The following is a 15,356-nucleotide window of genomic DNA, read 5'->3' on the forward strand; positions in this document are numbered from 1 at the left end:
AGCCCAGCTACCAAATCAGGTAATAATAGTCAGGAATTGATTTTAATACTTGATTTCTTTTTTTTTCTTTCCTTCTGTGCATTAAATGTTGACAGATCTTTCCTAAAAGGCCTATGAAGTTCATCTGGAAGGAAAGTACAGTATAGCTTATTATGATTGCTGCTCACCAGTGTAACTGGAAGCAGTGTGTACTTGTCAATATGTGATCATCAGACTACTATTGGTCTTTGGGGCTTCTCTAGTTGTTATTTCAGTTCCACTTCTTACTTGTCTTGCAGCCCACAGTAGATAAATGCACGTGAAGTGCCGCTTAAGTTTGTTGAAAACAGCCAACTCGTGTTGTATTTCACAGCTGAATGTTGTTTCCTGCTGTGTTGCTCTTCCCTCTACTTTCTTATATGGAATGTAGGTACTGCAGTTGCTTGTCCTTGAAGTGCAGTGCCATAACAGCTGCCTCAAAATAACTGTGCCTCGAGCTTTGTTCTTATACAGATGTCTTCTTGTAAAGAGTTACTGATCTTAAAGGCCTTAGATTTCTTCTCTGTCCATCAGGCTCAGCTTTGTTTTCATACAATTAAAATAGAGTTAGCTTTCTTTCATCCACATGAATTTTTCCTTGCTTTTGGTGAAGCAGATGGTAGGATTTCTCTCTGTTTAGCAGTTGGTGGGAGTGTTGAGTAGCTATGGGGTATATCACAAAATGACAGAATTGTAGGGATTGGAAGGGACGTTAAGAGAGAGAGTCCAACCCTCCTGCTAAAGCAGATACCCTATAATAGGTTGTATAGGAAGATGTTCGGATGGATCTTGAATATCACCATAGAAGGAATCTCTACAACCTTTCTGGGCAACTTGTTTCAGTGCTCCATCACCATTATTGTAAAGAAATTCCGCATGTTAGTTTGGAACTTCCTATGTTCAAGTTTTAGGCCATTACTCCTTGTCTTATTGCTACGTGCCTCATCTCTTTGCCTCCCACCTCCCTTTAGATATTTATAAACATTTATCAGATCCTCCCCATCTCCCCAGTCTTTTCCCCAGGCTGAACAGACCCAGGCTACTCAGCCTTTCCTCATATGGGAGATGCTGCAGGCCCTTAATCATCTTTGTGGCCCTCCACTGAACTCCTTCCTTTTTTTTTTTTTTTTTTTTTGAGCTGGGAAGCCCAGAGCTGGATGCAGTAGTCTAAATGTGGCCTTGCCAGGGCAGCATAGAGGGGGAGGATCATCTCCCTTGACCTGCTGGCCGTGCTCTTTGTAATGCACCCCACGATTTCATTGGCCTTCTTGGCCACAAGGGCACACTGCTGGCTTGTGGTCAACCTGTTGTCCACCAGGACCTCCAGATCCTGTTCTGCAGAGCTGTTTCAGATCTTTCTCAATTGAGAGAGCGCTGCTGCCTCTGCAGCTCCCTGAGTTATTCAGTAGAGGACAAGTTTGGGAGACAGAGTCCAGAGATTGACATGACAGGTTTTGTACATAAAAGGAGAGAAGTGGGTGCTACTTTCTTCTACTCCTGTGGTCAGAGGGTAAAGAAGCTAAAGGTAACAAATCTAACTACAATAGAAATATATGTCCTTTTGAATTTCATGGAATTGGCCTGGAGAGCTTGCTGCCAGTAATATGGAGATCAAACATTGCATGAGATTAAATAAATCAACCTATAGTAGAGAAGGTTAAATTAGATAGGATTTATAAAAAGGATTATGAACTCCCCTGGTTTAAAGCATCAGCCAACTGTTAACTGCCTGGGCTTAGTTAGAAGTCTTCCCCTCTGGGCAGATAAATCTCTAACTGCTTGTTATAGGGTTTTACACCTTCTTTTGAAGAGTTGGACAGGATATTGAACTGGCTTTGATCTGACAGCAGTTCCTACAAGTGGATTAACTAGACCATAAGGTTGATGGGAACAAAGGAGCAGAGTGCTGTAGACATACAGACTTTTCATCTGTGTCTTTCATCTTATGGGAACGGCCATTGTAGTTCCACTTCAGTCCTCAGGACTTTTACACTTGCTCCAAAGGGAAGAAAATTCCTTTAGTGTCAGTGCCAGATAGTGCAGTGTGTCAGACCTCTGCATGGTTATTCACTGTGCTCTGTTGCATGTTTCTTGCACAGTGAGACTGCAGTGGTACAGAAGGTTGGAAGCTGTTGTACTGGCTTGATTGTAGAGTTATCAGAGCAGCAGCAGCAGAAATCTTAATTACTCTCCTGGTTGAAGCTGTTTCTTGGACAACTTGTCACAGCAGTAGTTTGTTTCCCATCACCTAAGATTAAATCCCTTATGAAGACTTGCTGTCCATTTCAAAATTAGGTGTGTAATAGTTTCCTCTGTTGCTCTGGATGGGCTGATCTAATCCTTTAGTTGTGCCAATCTCTCTCCGTGGCTTGAGGTAAGGAGTTGAACTGAATAATCTGGACAGGGAATTTGTATCAGAATCTCAGATTTTTAGCTCTGTGCTTCTTCCTCTTTTTCAAATAATGATCCTTAACTTGACAGAACATCATGGTTTTTATGCTGATATTTAAAAATGGGAATGAATCCATATTCCCAGTTTTGCAGCCTTTAAACAAAACCATGAGAACTTTAACTTCAAGTGAAGCTTGATGGTTATGTCTGCTGATAGAACCAGAGTTCTTAATCCTGCTTCAGAAGGACAAAGAAGAATTTATTGCCTTGTGCCTTGAAGTTTCAGCTGTGAGAAGTGCTTCACCATCCAAAGCTGGAGCACTGATGTACTCAGGGAAGAGATTATACCTGACCTGCTTTGATCTCCACTCTATTCTCTTGTGTCATGACTGTCTTCAAGTAGGATAGCCAGGTAAACAGCTTTCTGGATTCTTCTAAACCTGCAGGTACCCATGTGAAAGCAGATTGCATGTATTGCTTGTGTCTATTGAGTCCATAGAGCAAGTAAAACTAAATAAAGCAAGCCTTGTATTCGAGAGCAAGTGTCTTTGAAATGTGCCTCAGGGGCAGATAAGTATTAAGGTGATAATGTGAACAGAAAATACCAGTGAAATAGGCTCAGCCAGCAGCTTGCATACAGCTTTACCTGCTTTGTGTCTCTGCTCTTGTTGACTCAAACTTCAGTGGAGGAAAATAGATGTACTTCCAGAATAGCAGATCTCCAGAAGTGTGTCTGACTTAGAAGAGATAAATAGGTTTCTTATTCTAAATTATACTTTAGAGTAGTTTTATTAGCGTTTAGGAAGCCTTGAAATGCTTCCTTTTATTGTCTGCAGAAGCACTGAAAACATTCATTAGAACCCTTAATGGAAGATGTGGGGGCCTTTATGGCTAACCCCAGTCTATTTGGCAGTGCAGTTATTTTTAATATCTAGCCTAGGGTGAACATGTAACCATCTCCAAACCACTGCCTGTGTCTAGATGTGTTTTTATCAGTAATTTGTTCTTCATAGCTGAGCAGAAGGCAGTTGAATTTATAGCTCTTGAAATGGGGAATTGGCAGTAAGGCTGTGTCTCTTAACTGAAGGGATTTAACACTGTGTGTGTGTGTAAAAAAGCAACTGGTGGATGTCTACCAGCAGCTGGAAGCTGCAGCTAGTTTGAGGAGCTGGTAACGATGAGCAGGAATAAAACATTTCCATTTCAGAAGTTCTGTGCATTAGCCCCAATAAACTGCAGTGCTTATCACTGACGTTATGACAGATGTGTAAAAACTGATGAGAATGTTATTAGTTTTCCAACATAGTTTAGATGCTAGCAAAAGTGAGGGCAACACAGCTATAATTCAGCTGTTTCTTTGTGTGATTTGAGACATATTTTAGCAGAATATGGGAAAAGGAACCATTTGCCTGATAGTACTTTGTGGTGTTTGAGGAGCAGTTCTGCAGTGACAGCTCTGAAAAACTTTGGCAACAAGATTGAAGCTGTGCTTCCTGCACCTAGAAGGACCATTGCTACATTCCATCCCCTCCTCCTCTTTCTGTAAGTATATTTCTGAGCAGAGCTCCCCAGTGATTCCTGACTGGGATTCCTTAACTACAGCACTTTAGTCCTTGCATTTGTAATGCTGTAGCACACTTGTATGAGAGACAGAACTGGTTTCAATATTTCAAGGAAGCATTTTAACCACAAAGCCCACTGTGATTTGCCACGCTCATTCCAAGCAATGTATGCAGACTTTTTGGTGGCATACAGTGGTAGAATGAGGGGCAGCAGGCAGAAACTACAGGAATTTCTGTACCAACACGAGGAAGAACTTCACTGTCAGAGTGATGAAGCACCGGAACAGCCTGAGCAGATCGGTTGTGGGGTCTCCTTTTCTGCTGATATTCAAGACCTGTCTGTTCACCTACCTGTATGCCCTGCTGTAGGGAACTGTTTTAGCAGGGGGTTGGACTCGCTGGTGTCTTGAAGTCCCTTCCAGCCCCTACAATTCTGTGGTTATTCCTTACTGGTAATAGTGTGAAAGCACTGGAGGCTGGGATGTAGTTTGTTATTCAGAGCCTCGCTGTGCTGTTTAAGAACTGGCTTAATCTGCTACTGCACATCCACTAGCTGATGGTGTTTTGTCACATAGATCAAGCTTACCATGATTTGTTTGGTAAATGTGCAAGAGAGGAAGTTCTTGGAAAATAATAAAATAGTAACAGAATGTCACAGAATTACTGTGAAATGGTGTAATACTAATTGCATGGAAAAGATCTGATCCAGACCTACTATGTTAAATAAACTTGGTCCAGGCTTTATCTTGCTGTCTCCTGAACTCCAGTGGGATACACTAATATCTATAAAATACGTAATATTTGTGCATATTTTTTTAACTACTCTCTTGATCTCCTAGGGAGCCTGTTCAAAATATTTTGAGAGGTTTTACTGAGATAAGATTAAAACCAGCTACTCTTGATCATTTCTGAGAATCTTGGCTTTGGGGAAGGGCTGGCTGATACGAGGACTAGCGGAGCAACGTCCTGCTTGCTTCTTTCCACCTCTTTTTTTTCCTCCGATACCATTTGTGAATGTATTATTCTACTTGTTAAACGTTTGCATGCATGTTTTAAAATTAATTTAAAGCCTTAGATCACATGGTAATTCCAGGTGCAGGTACAAAGGCTGTGTAAGGTTTATGGATTCCTTAACGAGGGATGCTGTCCAGTGCTGTGAGCAAGTCCAATATGATTCCAGAGTAAGCAAGTGACTGTAAAACTCTGAGCTCAATAAGCTGAGTTTGGTAAGGTACAAATCAATAGAGTTGCAGTGGGTGCTTGCAGACAGCTTTGTAAGCCACTGGGTTTTATGCAACCAGTATGGCAGAGAGCGCAGAGCAGTCATGAATCTGACCCGTATTCATCCAGGTTCCCAGCTGTCACCCATCCCCTGGCAGAAACTGGAAGCAAAGCAATTTTTTATTGCCATCTTTGTTGAGGGGTTTTCCTGCATTGTAAAGAAACCTAATTGAAAAGCATTAGTGAACTCTGAAGGTGCTGATTTATTTCCTTTTTTGCAAATTGCTTGACACAAGCATCTGTGTGTTTGCAGGGAAGAGAGCTAGAGCAGTCAGAATAAGCAGAGGATATTATTTCAGGCTGTATTTATTTTCACAGAGTGGTTTTTAAGTCATCATGTACACTACAGTGACTTCAGTGGTCTACTCCCCTGCTCTTCAAATATCCCTTCCTGTTTAGGATTTTTGTTTAATCTTTGTATTGGAACTTCCTGGAAAGTTGGTGCTTCTACTGGGGCAGCTGAAAGAGGAACCAAGTGCATTTGATTCCTCAAATACACCTACTCTGGAAAGCAGCATTAAACTGGATAAATCAGTACCGCTGTTTCTGTGTAGCTGTGACTTTCAGCTGCATACCGTGGGCAAGCAGTGTGCTCTTATGCTGCATTTAGTCACAAGTGGAGCTTTATACATGGGTAGGAGAGGAACTGGCAGTGTCTGTGGGGGCATTCCTGGCATGGGTGAGTCCTCAGAGCATCCTCTTGTGTTTTGGTGCTTTGGGAGGAAGGAATCAGGGCATGGCTGTGAGGTGGTCTTGCTCTCCTTCCCCTTGTGTAAGTGGTGTCTATGGTCAGCTCTCACAGACAGGAGATCCAGGTACTGGGGAATGCATGGATCTCACTAGAAGCTACAGTCAGGCAAACTGGGGCTCTTGGCTGAGATTACCTGCCTGGCTGCAGCACTGATGCCCAGCTAGGTAGTGCAGGGTGCCAGGCTTGGCTTAATGGGTGGTTTTTGTCTGTGGGCAATCAAGAAACTGTGAGGCTTTGTCCAACCCAGTTGTTAGTATAATGAGAAATTCTTCAGTGTTTTCTGTCATGTTGTTCCCCCTTTGTGAAACCTCAATCCTTAACCCATAAATGAACGTAAGAGTAAGCATGGTCAAAACTCAGTTTCATATCTGAACATATCTACTGTTGTACTCCATCTGTAGTAGCCAACTACTTTCTAATTTCAAACTGGTTTCCCTATTCTTCCTGTATGACAACAGCTATAGCTGTCCTTTGTGCCCTCAACCTGATTGAGCTGAGCCATCTGCTTTCATGCTGAGAAGAAACATTAGGGATGAGAGACTCTTTTTTTCCCAGAGGCAAATATTTCCCTTTCTCATCCAAATGATAGTTTTTGACTGATTAAGCATCTGTTGTGTAATGGATCACTGAAAGAAATTGGTGCATAAGCTGCTTAGGTAACACTGGTGAGTTTTCAAGAGTGTTCTCTGAAAGCAGGTGTTCAGAATCATTTTATTGCTCTTGCCAAGAGGGTTTCAATCCATTTTTGTTTTCTGTTACTCAGAGAGATAGACAGGTGGAGCATCCTTGAATAGCTTTAAGTTTGGTTCTAGTATGATGCAGGCTGAGTATTAAAAGTTTCTAGGTTTTTATTTTTGTGGTTAGCTCCTAAGTATTGTTTTTTTCCTCTCACCTTCATTGAATGTTGCATTTTGAGGGAGATAATTTTTGTACTTGGAATAATAATCATTGCGACTAACTGCTAATATTTTATTTTTCTTTGCAGAAAGAAATTCAAGCAATGAGTCAGTGCCACCACCCCAACATTGTATCTTACTACACATCATTTGTGGTGAAAGATGAGCTTTGGCTTGTGATGAAGTTACTTAGTGGAGGTGAGTGGTTCATTTCTATACCCTGAAAGGCAGCATTAAAAGCTGACCAGTGTTTTCTTTTGTTTTCATAACAGGTTTCCTTCCCACTTCTGAATTAACATTGAATGATAATGCTTAACTTCAACTCATTCAGCTCAGAAATAGGTTTTTATTTTGTGTACGTCTGTAGTAATACCTAACTGCATGACTGACTGTCTTTTTTAACTCCTGTTTTGTAAATTATACAAAATAATTCTACAAGATACTGTCAGTGTTTAATTGTTGAATGACTCAGCTGAGTTTGAAAACAGAAGGATGTGACTGAAGATACTGAAAAAAGGAACTCGGGTACAGATGTAGTAGTTAAAACCATCCTAAGCTTCAAAATAACAGAAACAACAACACCATTGCACCTGAGATTGTTTCTCATACTGCGTTTACAAAAGTTTCTTAATCCTTTTCCATGATCCTAGGATAAACCTTCCAAATTAGAGATGAATGCAACCACCTCTGCTGAGCCCAACCATTCCCAGTAGCTTTATAGTTGGGGCTGTGATATTAGCAGCTCCTCTTGCAGGACTGATTGCCTGCCCTGTTCTCACTTGAGTTGGAGACCTGTGTATGGTGCTGTTGTTGGTAATCAGCCAATCTATTGATTTTAACTAACTTACATATTGGCTGCCCTTGTGAGGAACTTAAATCACCTCTTTTTTCAAAGCAGAACGGCTGCTGTAATGCCAGTCTGTTGCTTTACAAAGGAAGAACAATATCATAGAATCATTAAGTTTAGAAAAGACCTCTAAGATCATCCGGTCCAGCCATCCACCTATCACCAATAGTCCCCACTAAACCATGTCCCTCAGTACAACATCAAAATGCTTCTTGAACACCTCCAGGGGTGGTGACTCCACCACCTCCCTGGGCAGCCTGTCCCAGCAGCTGACCACTCTCTCGGAGAAGTATTTCCTAATGTCCAACCTGAATCTTCCCAGCTCAATTTGAGTCCATTCTCTATTGCTAGTTAGAGGGGAGAAGAGGCTGACTCTCACTTTACCACAACTTCCCTTCAGGCAGCTGCAAAGAGCAGTAAAGTCTCCCCTGAGCCTCCTCTTCTCCAGACTGAACAATCCCAGCTCTATCAGCCACTCCCCATCGGACTTGTGCTCCAGACCCCTCACAGATCTGGTGCTCTTCTCTGAATGTGCTCCAGGGCCTCAGTGTCTTTCTTGAACTGAGAGGCCTGAAACTAAGCACAGTGCTTGAGATATTGAGTGCAGAGGGATGGTCACTTCTCTGTTCCTGCTGGCAGCACTGTCTCTGATACAAGCCAGGATGCTGCTGGCCTTGACCACTTGGCAGAGCATGAACCAGCAGTGTGCCCAAGCATCAGCCAATACTCCCAGGTCTGTTTCCTCTACACAGCTTTCTAACCACTCTGCCCCAAGCATTACCTGGAGTTGTTGTGGCCAAAGTGCAGGGCCCAGTACTTGGTCGTGTTGAACTTCATCCTATTGGCCTCAGCCCAGCAATCCAGCCTGTCCAGATCCTTCTGTAGGCCTTCCTACCTCCAGGGCAAATCAACACTTCCAGCCAATCTGGTGTCATCTGCAAGCTTACTGAGGGTGCACTTAACGTCCTCATCCAGGTAATCAATAAAGATATTGAACAGGACAGACCCTGATACTGACCCTTGGGGGCACCACTCGTGACTGGTTGCCAACTGGATGTGACTCCATTCACCACCACTCTCTTGGCCCAGACATCCAGCCAGTTCTTTACTCAGCAGAGTATATCTGTCCAAGCCATGGGCTGCAGCTTCTCTAGGGGAATACTGTGTGAGACCGTGCCCAAGGCTTTGCTGAAGTCTGGGTAGATTACATCAGCAGCCTTTCCTTCATCCACCAGACTAGGATCCACTAGATCCTAGAAGAATATCAGGTTGGTCAAGCACAAACTGCCTTTTCGCTCTGGTTGTCTCACTCATGCTATGTGATCTCCCTCAAGGTGATCTGCTCCATAACCTTTCCTGGCACCAAGGTCAGACTGACAGGCCTGTAGTTCCCCATATCCTCTTTACGGCCCTTCTTGTAGGTAGGAGTCATGTTGGCAAGCCTCCAGTCCTCTGGGACCTCTCCAGTTTACCAGGAATGCTGATTAACGAGGGAAAGTGGTTTGACTATCACCTCCACCAGTGCTGCCTCAGCACCCTTTGGTGGATCCCATCTGACCCCACAGACCTGGTAGTCCAGGTGGATTAGTGGGTCTCTAACCTGAGTTTCCACCTGAATCATGGGGGTTTTATTCTGCTCCTCATCAAAGACTTCCAAGTCAGGAGCTGCTTGATTTGTATAGCATTGCTCCTTGCAGCTGGATGTCTTTCCCACTTCTAAGTGACAAAACGACTGCAATACTTGAGGTGATTTCAAGTTACCACCTTGTTCACAGGGCCAGGGAAACTTCTTGGGTTTATTCTCTCAGTTGCTGTAGAAACAACTTCTTTGAGGGAGAAAATTGTAAAACTTCATATCAGCAATGCTGATGTCATAGTATTTTCCAGAATCCTTAAGTTGTTATCAAGACAATGAATGGTATTAAGTTTAGGGTGATAAGAGGACTGTTGCTGAAGTCTTAGGCTGTCTTAAGGAAGGTTTGATGTTCCTGGCACCCTTGAGAAAAGGAATTGGAAGCTGAAAAACTTCTCTTCCTTTTTAAAAAGAAAATTAAAAAAAAAAAAAGATATTTTCTGGCTTTTCTGCTCTTGGCTCAATACTGAAGACTGTAAAATGACAGAAGATGTGGAAAAATCTGGCTAAACTTGTTGGCTTCTTCCCTGAAAGCTTGACAGTGACCATAAGTATGTGTCTTTGAAGATCATTACTATTTTAGCAGCTCTCTTGGGGCCAATCAAACTTCATGCTGACTTGAATCTTTTTTAAAGAATTTATGATGCCCCATGTGCTCGTGTGTCATTAAGCAATACCCCTTATTTTCTTGGAGGGACGTGTAACAGTCAGATCATTAAAGATGGGATTTCTGATTGTATGTAGAAAAGAATTCTTTGCCAGTTTAGTACAAACGACTTTGTTGTATAAGAAGTGTCCATGGGAGACCCTCACAAACACATGAAGTGGTGTTCTAGGGGTACAGGATGGACAATGTCAAGGTTAATGGTCTTTTTAGGAGAATACACAGCCCCCTGGAGGAAAATTAACACTTTTGCAGTTTTCTGGCAGTATTAGGCTAATTCTTGAACCTCCAAATGTTGCTTTCATTCTCATTTTTGTGTGTTGGTTTCTTTTTTTTTTTTTTGCAAAGTTAGGAAAAAAAAGAGATCACTCTTTGGACCACAAAAGTACCATATAAATGAACAGAAAAAAGTTTAGAAAATAATCATAACTTCAGAACTATTCTCTTAGTGGGGAAACATAACCTGTTTGTCTTGAATATTCACTTTGAATAGGCTTCTGCATTATACAGAGTGGTATTTGACCCCTCTGCAAGTCTGACCTTAAGTGGAGAACTGCTTTAAAGTAGTTAAGGTACAAAAATCTCTGGTTTGCTCTGTTGCACATGTTGAAGAGCAGGGATGTGCAATAAAAAACAGACTGATTTCTCACTTGAAGCAAAACATTTGGGGCCTGGGGGGAATTGCTGAAATATACTTCGAGGGCAACTTGTTGGTTTTTATGCAGGAAGAAGATACCTTGAGAGGTATTCTTCAGCCTTTTTCAGCTTATGATTTTTTTATGGCTGTACTTCAGAAATGGGATTTTAGATCTTGCAGGACAGTCCTGAGGGTGAGTTGAGAAAGTTGTGTGCCAGAGCTTTCTGACTGAGGAACTTTTCCATTCACTTTTAATGAGACTATTTCCAGTTGTTTTTAAGTTGAGTGATTTATATAAGGAGATCCTTTAAAACCTGCTTTTCATTCCTTTCAGCTTATCAGTAAAAGATTGGCTAGTTCTGTGGTCATGTGTTATCCAATGGAAAAAAATAATGGTCTGAATTTCTCAACAGGAAGGAGCTTTGGCTGTTCTATGAATTTGAAAGGGGGGGGGAATATAACAAGGTGCAGCCTAACTCTTTTATTCCATTTAACCATCCACAGAGCACGGGCTGAGATTGGTACATCCAAGTAAGCACATCAGATCTGTTTTGATGCACTGGTTGTGGTTTTGTTCTGTAATTTTTTTTGTATGGGTAAAAGTTCAGAATCTTTCTGTTTCTCTTCTCTCAGTTTCAACCTATGCTGGCTTGTGTTTTTAGGCTGAAAGCAACTTAAATTTTAGCCTACTTACATGGACCCCATTGCTATGATGCAGTCTTAAATGCAAGTCTCTGTTGTTCTAAGTGTAATTTAATTTAATTTTCTGATTGCAGTCAATTTGTTGAACCTTCACCTAGTCGTATGGGTGAATGTTCTAGAAACATCCCTTAGGGATGGTACCCTAAATCTCTGAAGCTTTGTCTGTGCAGTCAGAGCACTCCAAGGGAGCTCCGTTGCCTGTGTGACGCTGTCCCTGAAACTGAGCTTTTTATCTCCACTTTGCAAGTACTGTGTTGGTGGAAGATACTGCGTTCCGTCTTTGAAAGTCGTCAGCAGTGAGTAGGTAATGTACTGGTGAGCTGTTGGGGAGAGCTGAGAGCTGCCTATCTACAGCAGGGCCAAGTCAGGCTGGTGGAAGTTGGTGCTGAAAGCCCTTAGAACTGGCTGGTTTGACACGGAGGTAGAAGAGCTGCGTAGTTGTTCCTGATCGCCTGCGCTATGGCTGTGATGGTATCCAGCTGGCAGCGATAAGGGGGTGCTGGTGTGTCCAGTTCTTCTGATGCCTTCTTTCAGATCTGACAATATAGGCCCGAGTCAGATTTGTGAAGTATCTGCTGCTTTTTTCCTTTAGGAGAAACTGCAGATCCTTTCCTCTGGGTTTCTGATGATTAAACTGTTTTTCAGGGATCCAAGCTTAGCAATGTCAGCTTGGCGCCCCGGCCTCTTGGTCCAATGTTACTCCAGACTAAACTTCAATAGCTATTTCTAGCCAACTGCTGCCCTGCTCTTTGCCTTGTTGGCATTCCCGTGTCATGAGTGTTAATCGTGCCTTCTAAAACTATCTGATGCCCTGTCCTGCTTTCCAGCTCCTGTGGCTTTTTAGTAGGAAGAGGAGCAGCTGACCTTCTGTGCTTTTTCTGGTTGTGATCTGTTTGCTCCTCTAAATTCTCTCTGGTTTCAAGAGCTCTCATTTAACAGGTGACCCAAAGCTGTGGCCAGCTCCACAAAACAGCTGCTTGTGTAGAACAGCCATCTGTGACCACTCCTGCATCACATAGCATATTTTTTATTGTCCCTGTTTACCAGCAGATGAAACCTCCAAAAATATTTCCAAACTGTAAATTATTCTAAACATTGGAACTTTTTCCAGATAGGGCTGTTAGGTCTTCTGCCTTCTTACAGGCTTGTAACTAAGTCTGCTAAGAAGATTGTTGTGTTGAAATAGTTAAACCTTTTCCAGAAGTTTTTAGGATTAAATAATCAGTCTCTTCCTTCAACCTTTATTCTTGATTACTTGATGAAGTGCTTGGCTAGCACTGGCCATGCCCTCCCTTCCCTCTGGCTTGCCCAAGTGTCTTCCAGGGGGGTGGGACATCTTGTTCTACTCCTGCCATGTTAACCTCTGGAGTTAACTTGCTGCTGGAATTAGGAGTGGTCAGATCAAAGTTCATAGAAATCCTCATGTTTATGCTGAATTATTTTGTTAAGAGAGAGCTATGTTGTTTTCAGTCCTTCTGTGGAGGGTTCCTAATTTAATTTGTGTCTCTACAAATAAATTTCAAACGATTAAGGATGGGGTAAGTCAGAGGCAGGAGGCTGTAGGGACTGTATTTGATTATGGGATGTGGAGCTTGGAGATGCATTGCCATTCCTAGCCATAAAAAGAAAAGCATAAAAAATAGCTAATTTTTTTTCAGGTTTTTTTTCTCTAAACATCTGTCCTAACACCAGTAGGCTGCCTTACCTCCTTTATTATCTTGCTTCCTGCCTTAACCTGGACTCTCTCACTCATCATGCAAGTACTCTAGAGAGAAAGGAGCAAGAAATGAAAGTTTCCTTAACTTTCTCCCTCTGTGCTGATGTGGTTTGACCAGGGTTAGGAAACAACTCCAAAAGCAGAAACCTCAAGAGAGCTACGTAGGTGTCTTTTCCTTTGCTTTATGTAACTTGTTCTTTCCTTTGCTTTAGCGTTCATCTGCTGCATCTGTGTACTTCAACCCCAGACCTGCTGAATCCAAGCAGCTGTTCTCCTTTAGTGTTTTATTCCTTGGTTTGTCAGAGGCTGACAAGGTGCAGGCTTAATCCTTGGCTCTGGTGACAGGCTCACCAAAACCACTGGCTTCTCCCAAAATGCCTTAAGTAGCAAGGGATCTTGCAGCCTTCCAGTTGTGGAGATGCAGCATCATGTTCAGCATCTGTATCCCTTAACTCTGAGACAGATCTCAGTTCTCCCCAAACTGGCTAATGAAACACTAGTGATCTCCAGCACCATTTCACAGCCTTTTTGTGGCAGGCTTTTAAAGGGCAAACTGACTTTAATACAGATGCTATTACATTTCTGCTGGAAACGTTAGAGTATTACACTTTCTTGTGTTGATTGCCAGGCAAATTTAAAGGAGGTGGTGGCCTTTTTTAGCATATAACTTTTCCTGTATTTGAGGTTATATGGTAATATGTGAGATGTGGTTCCTACAGCAACAAGCTCTGCTGCAAGTTTCTTTTGCCTCTGGGGGTGTGTAAAATTCCAGCCCTATAATACTCTTGCATTTATCTGTAATCTTCCTCTACACTGCTCCAGTTTTCCTATCCTCCTCCACTATAATGTCTTCACTCCTTGTGCTGAAACATCAAGCAGGATGGCTGATTGCTGTCACATGGCTGCTTTCTTCCTCTCCTAAGGAGGAACATTAGAAGCAGACTTTCTAAATGCTGTTACCGGTGCTCAGGGCTGTAGGTGAGGTTGAAGAAATGCATTTTGGGACTCGGAGCAGGAAGCACTGTTGTTTGTGGTGGCTTGCTGTTGAAAGTGAATCAATGGAACAAATAAGGCTTCTTACCCCAAGGGTGCGATCACACAAAAGTTTTCTCCAGCAGCAGAGCTGGTTTTAGAAGTTTCTGGCTGCTGGTTCTCCACCCTGCCTGGAAAACTGGATTACCAGTTAGTGCAGTGATCTCATTTACAGTATGGCTTTGTAAGGAGGTACCTTGGCACAACAAGGGGGGAGGTGAGCTGTGATGCTGGAACTCATTAAATCTCATTTTGTACTGAAGAAAACAATAGGGGAGCATGTAGTACAGGGTGTATTTTGAAGGAGATGGCTCCACTCGGTATGTGTATGGGGTACAGGGCAGGACTGCAGTCACCAGGGTGGGTTGCAAATGGTCTGCCAGATCTTAATCTACAGGAACATTGCCTTCTTAGAAATTCAGGATGTTCTTTGTTCACAGGTTTGTCTTTGCTGCTTAGATACAGCTGTCATGGGTGGAATTTAACTGTTTCCTTCTGGAAAATTGGAAATAGGCTTCTGTGGATCAAGTCAGACTTAATCAGCTATTCTCCAGCTGTGCCAAAGTGAGAAAGGAGAGCTGCAGAGCTTCCTGCTCTTCAGTCCTTGGGGGGCAGCAGGGAGAGCAAATGGGGGGATTGATTCCTTTTGTGCAACTGGACAGATGTCTGATCCATCTGCTGCAGGGCTGATGCGAGCAGTGAAGACTCCAGAACAAGTTACTCCCTGCTTGTTTTGACATTTAGTAGTTACAGGCTGGGTTTTGTTGCGTGAGGGTAAGCCTGTGTGCAGCTGGTTCCCTGGTGGCTCGTGCTGTCATTAGGAGCTATTGCATTAGGAACTGTCAGAGCAGACTGTGAAGCTTGTTAGTTTGAATGGAAAACCACTTAACTTTCAATTGCTGTATGGTTAGCACTGTGGGACTGCACTTTACTAAGCAGACGTAATACGGCCTGCGATTGGCGTCACGTACTGGGGCACTTGAATGATGAATGACAAGCAATGCTAAATGCTCTATCACAATATCTTTGCTCAATATCTTGTGGGCTTCCTGTTGGTGTGCTGCTCAGTATATACTTGATAGGCAGCGATTTGTTTAGAGCCACGTTTTTTTCCACATCAATCTTTAAATGTCTTCTTTCTTTTGCCTGCTGCTGGACTTCAGAATCAATTGTTTATTGCTAGACTTCTTTAAATGCTCTTATAATGGCATTATCACTTTTATTT

At 42.6% G+C, this 15,356-nt stretch overlaps 1 protein-coding gene across 1 annotated transcript in view; it reads left to right on the forward strand.

Moving 5' to 3' along the window:
• The window catches only part of OXSR1 (oxidative stress responsive kinase 1), an 89,054-nt gene that overhangs the window by 23,734 nt on the left and 49,964 nt on the right, over positions 1-15,356 (forward strand). The window contains exon 3 of the mRNA XM_085226954.1: positions 6,989-7,097. Coding sequence (XP_085083080.1) covers positions 6,989-7,097 — 109 coding nt within the window. The remainder of the gene's footprint in view (positions 1-6,988; positions 7,098-15,356) is intronic.

Source organism: Meleagris gallopavo, chromosome 6, assembly GCF_905368555.1.
Source record: "Meleagris gallopavo chromosome 6, MGAL_WU_HG_1.1, whole genome shotgun sequence".
Classification (NCBI taxonomy): domain Eukaryota; kingdom Metazoa; phylum Chordata; class Aves; order Galliformes; family Phasianidae; genus Meleagris; species Meleagris gallopavo.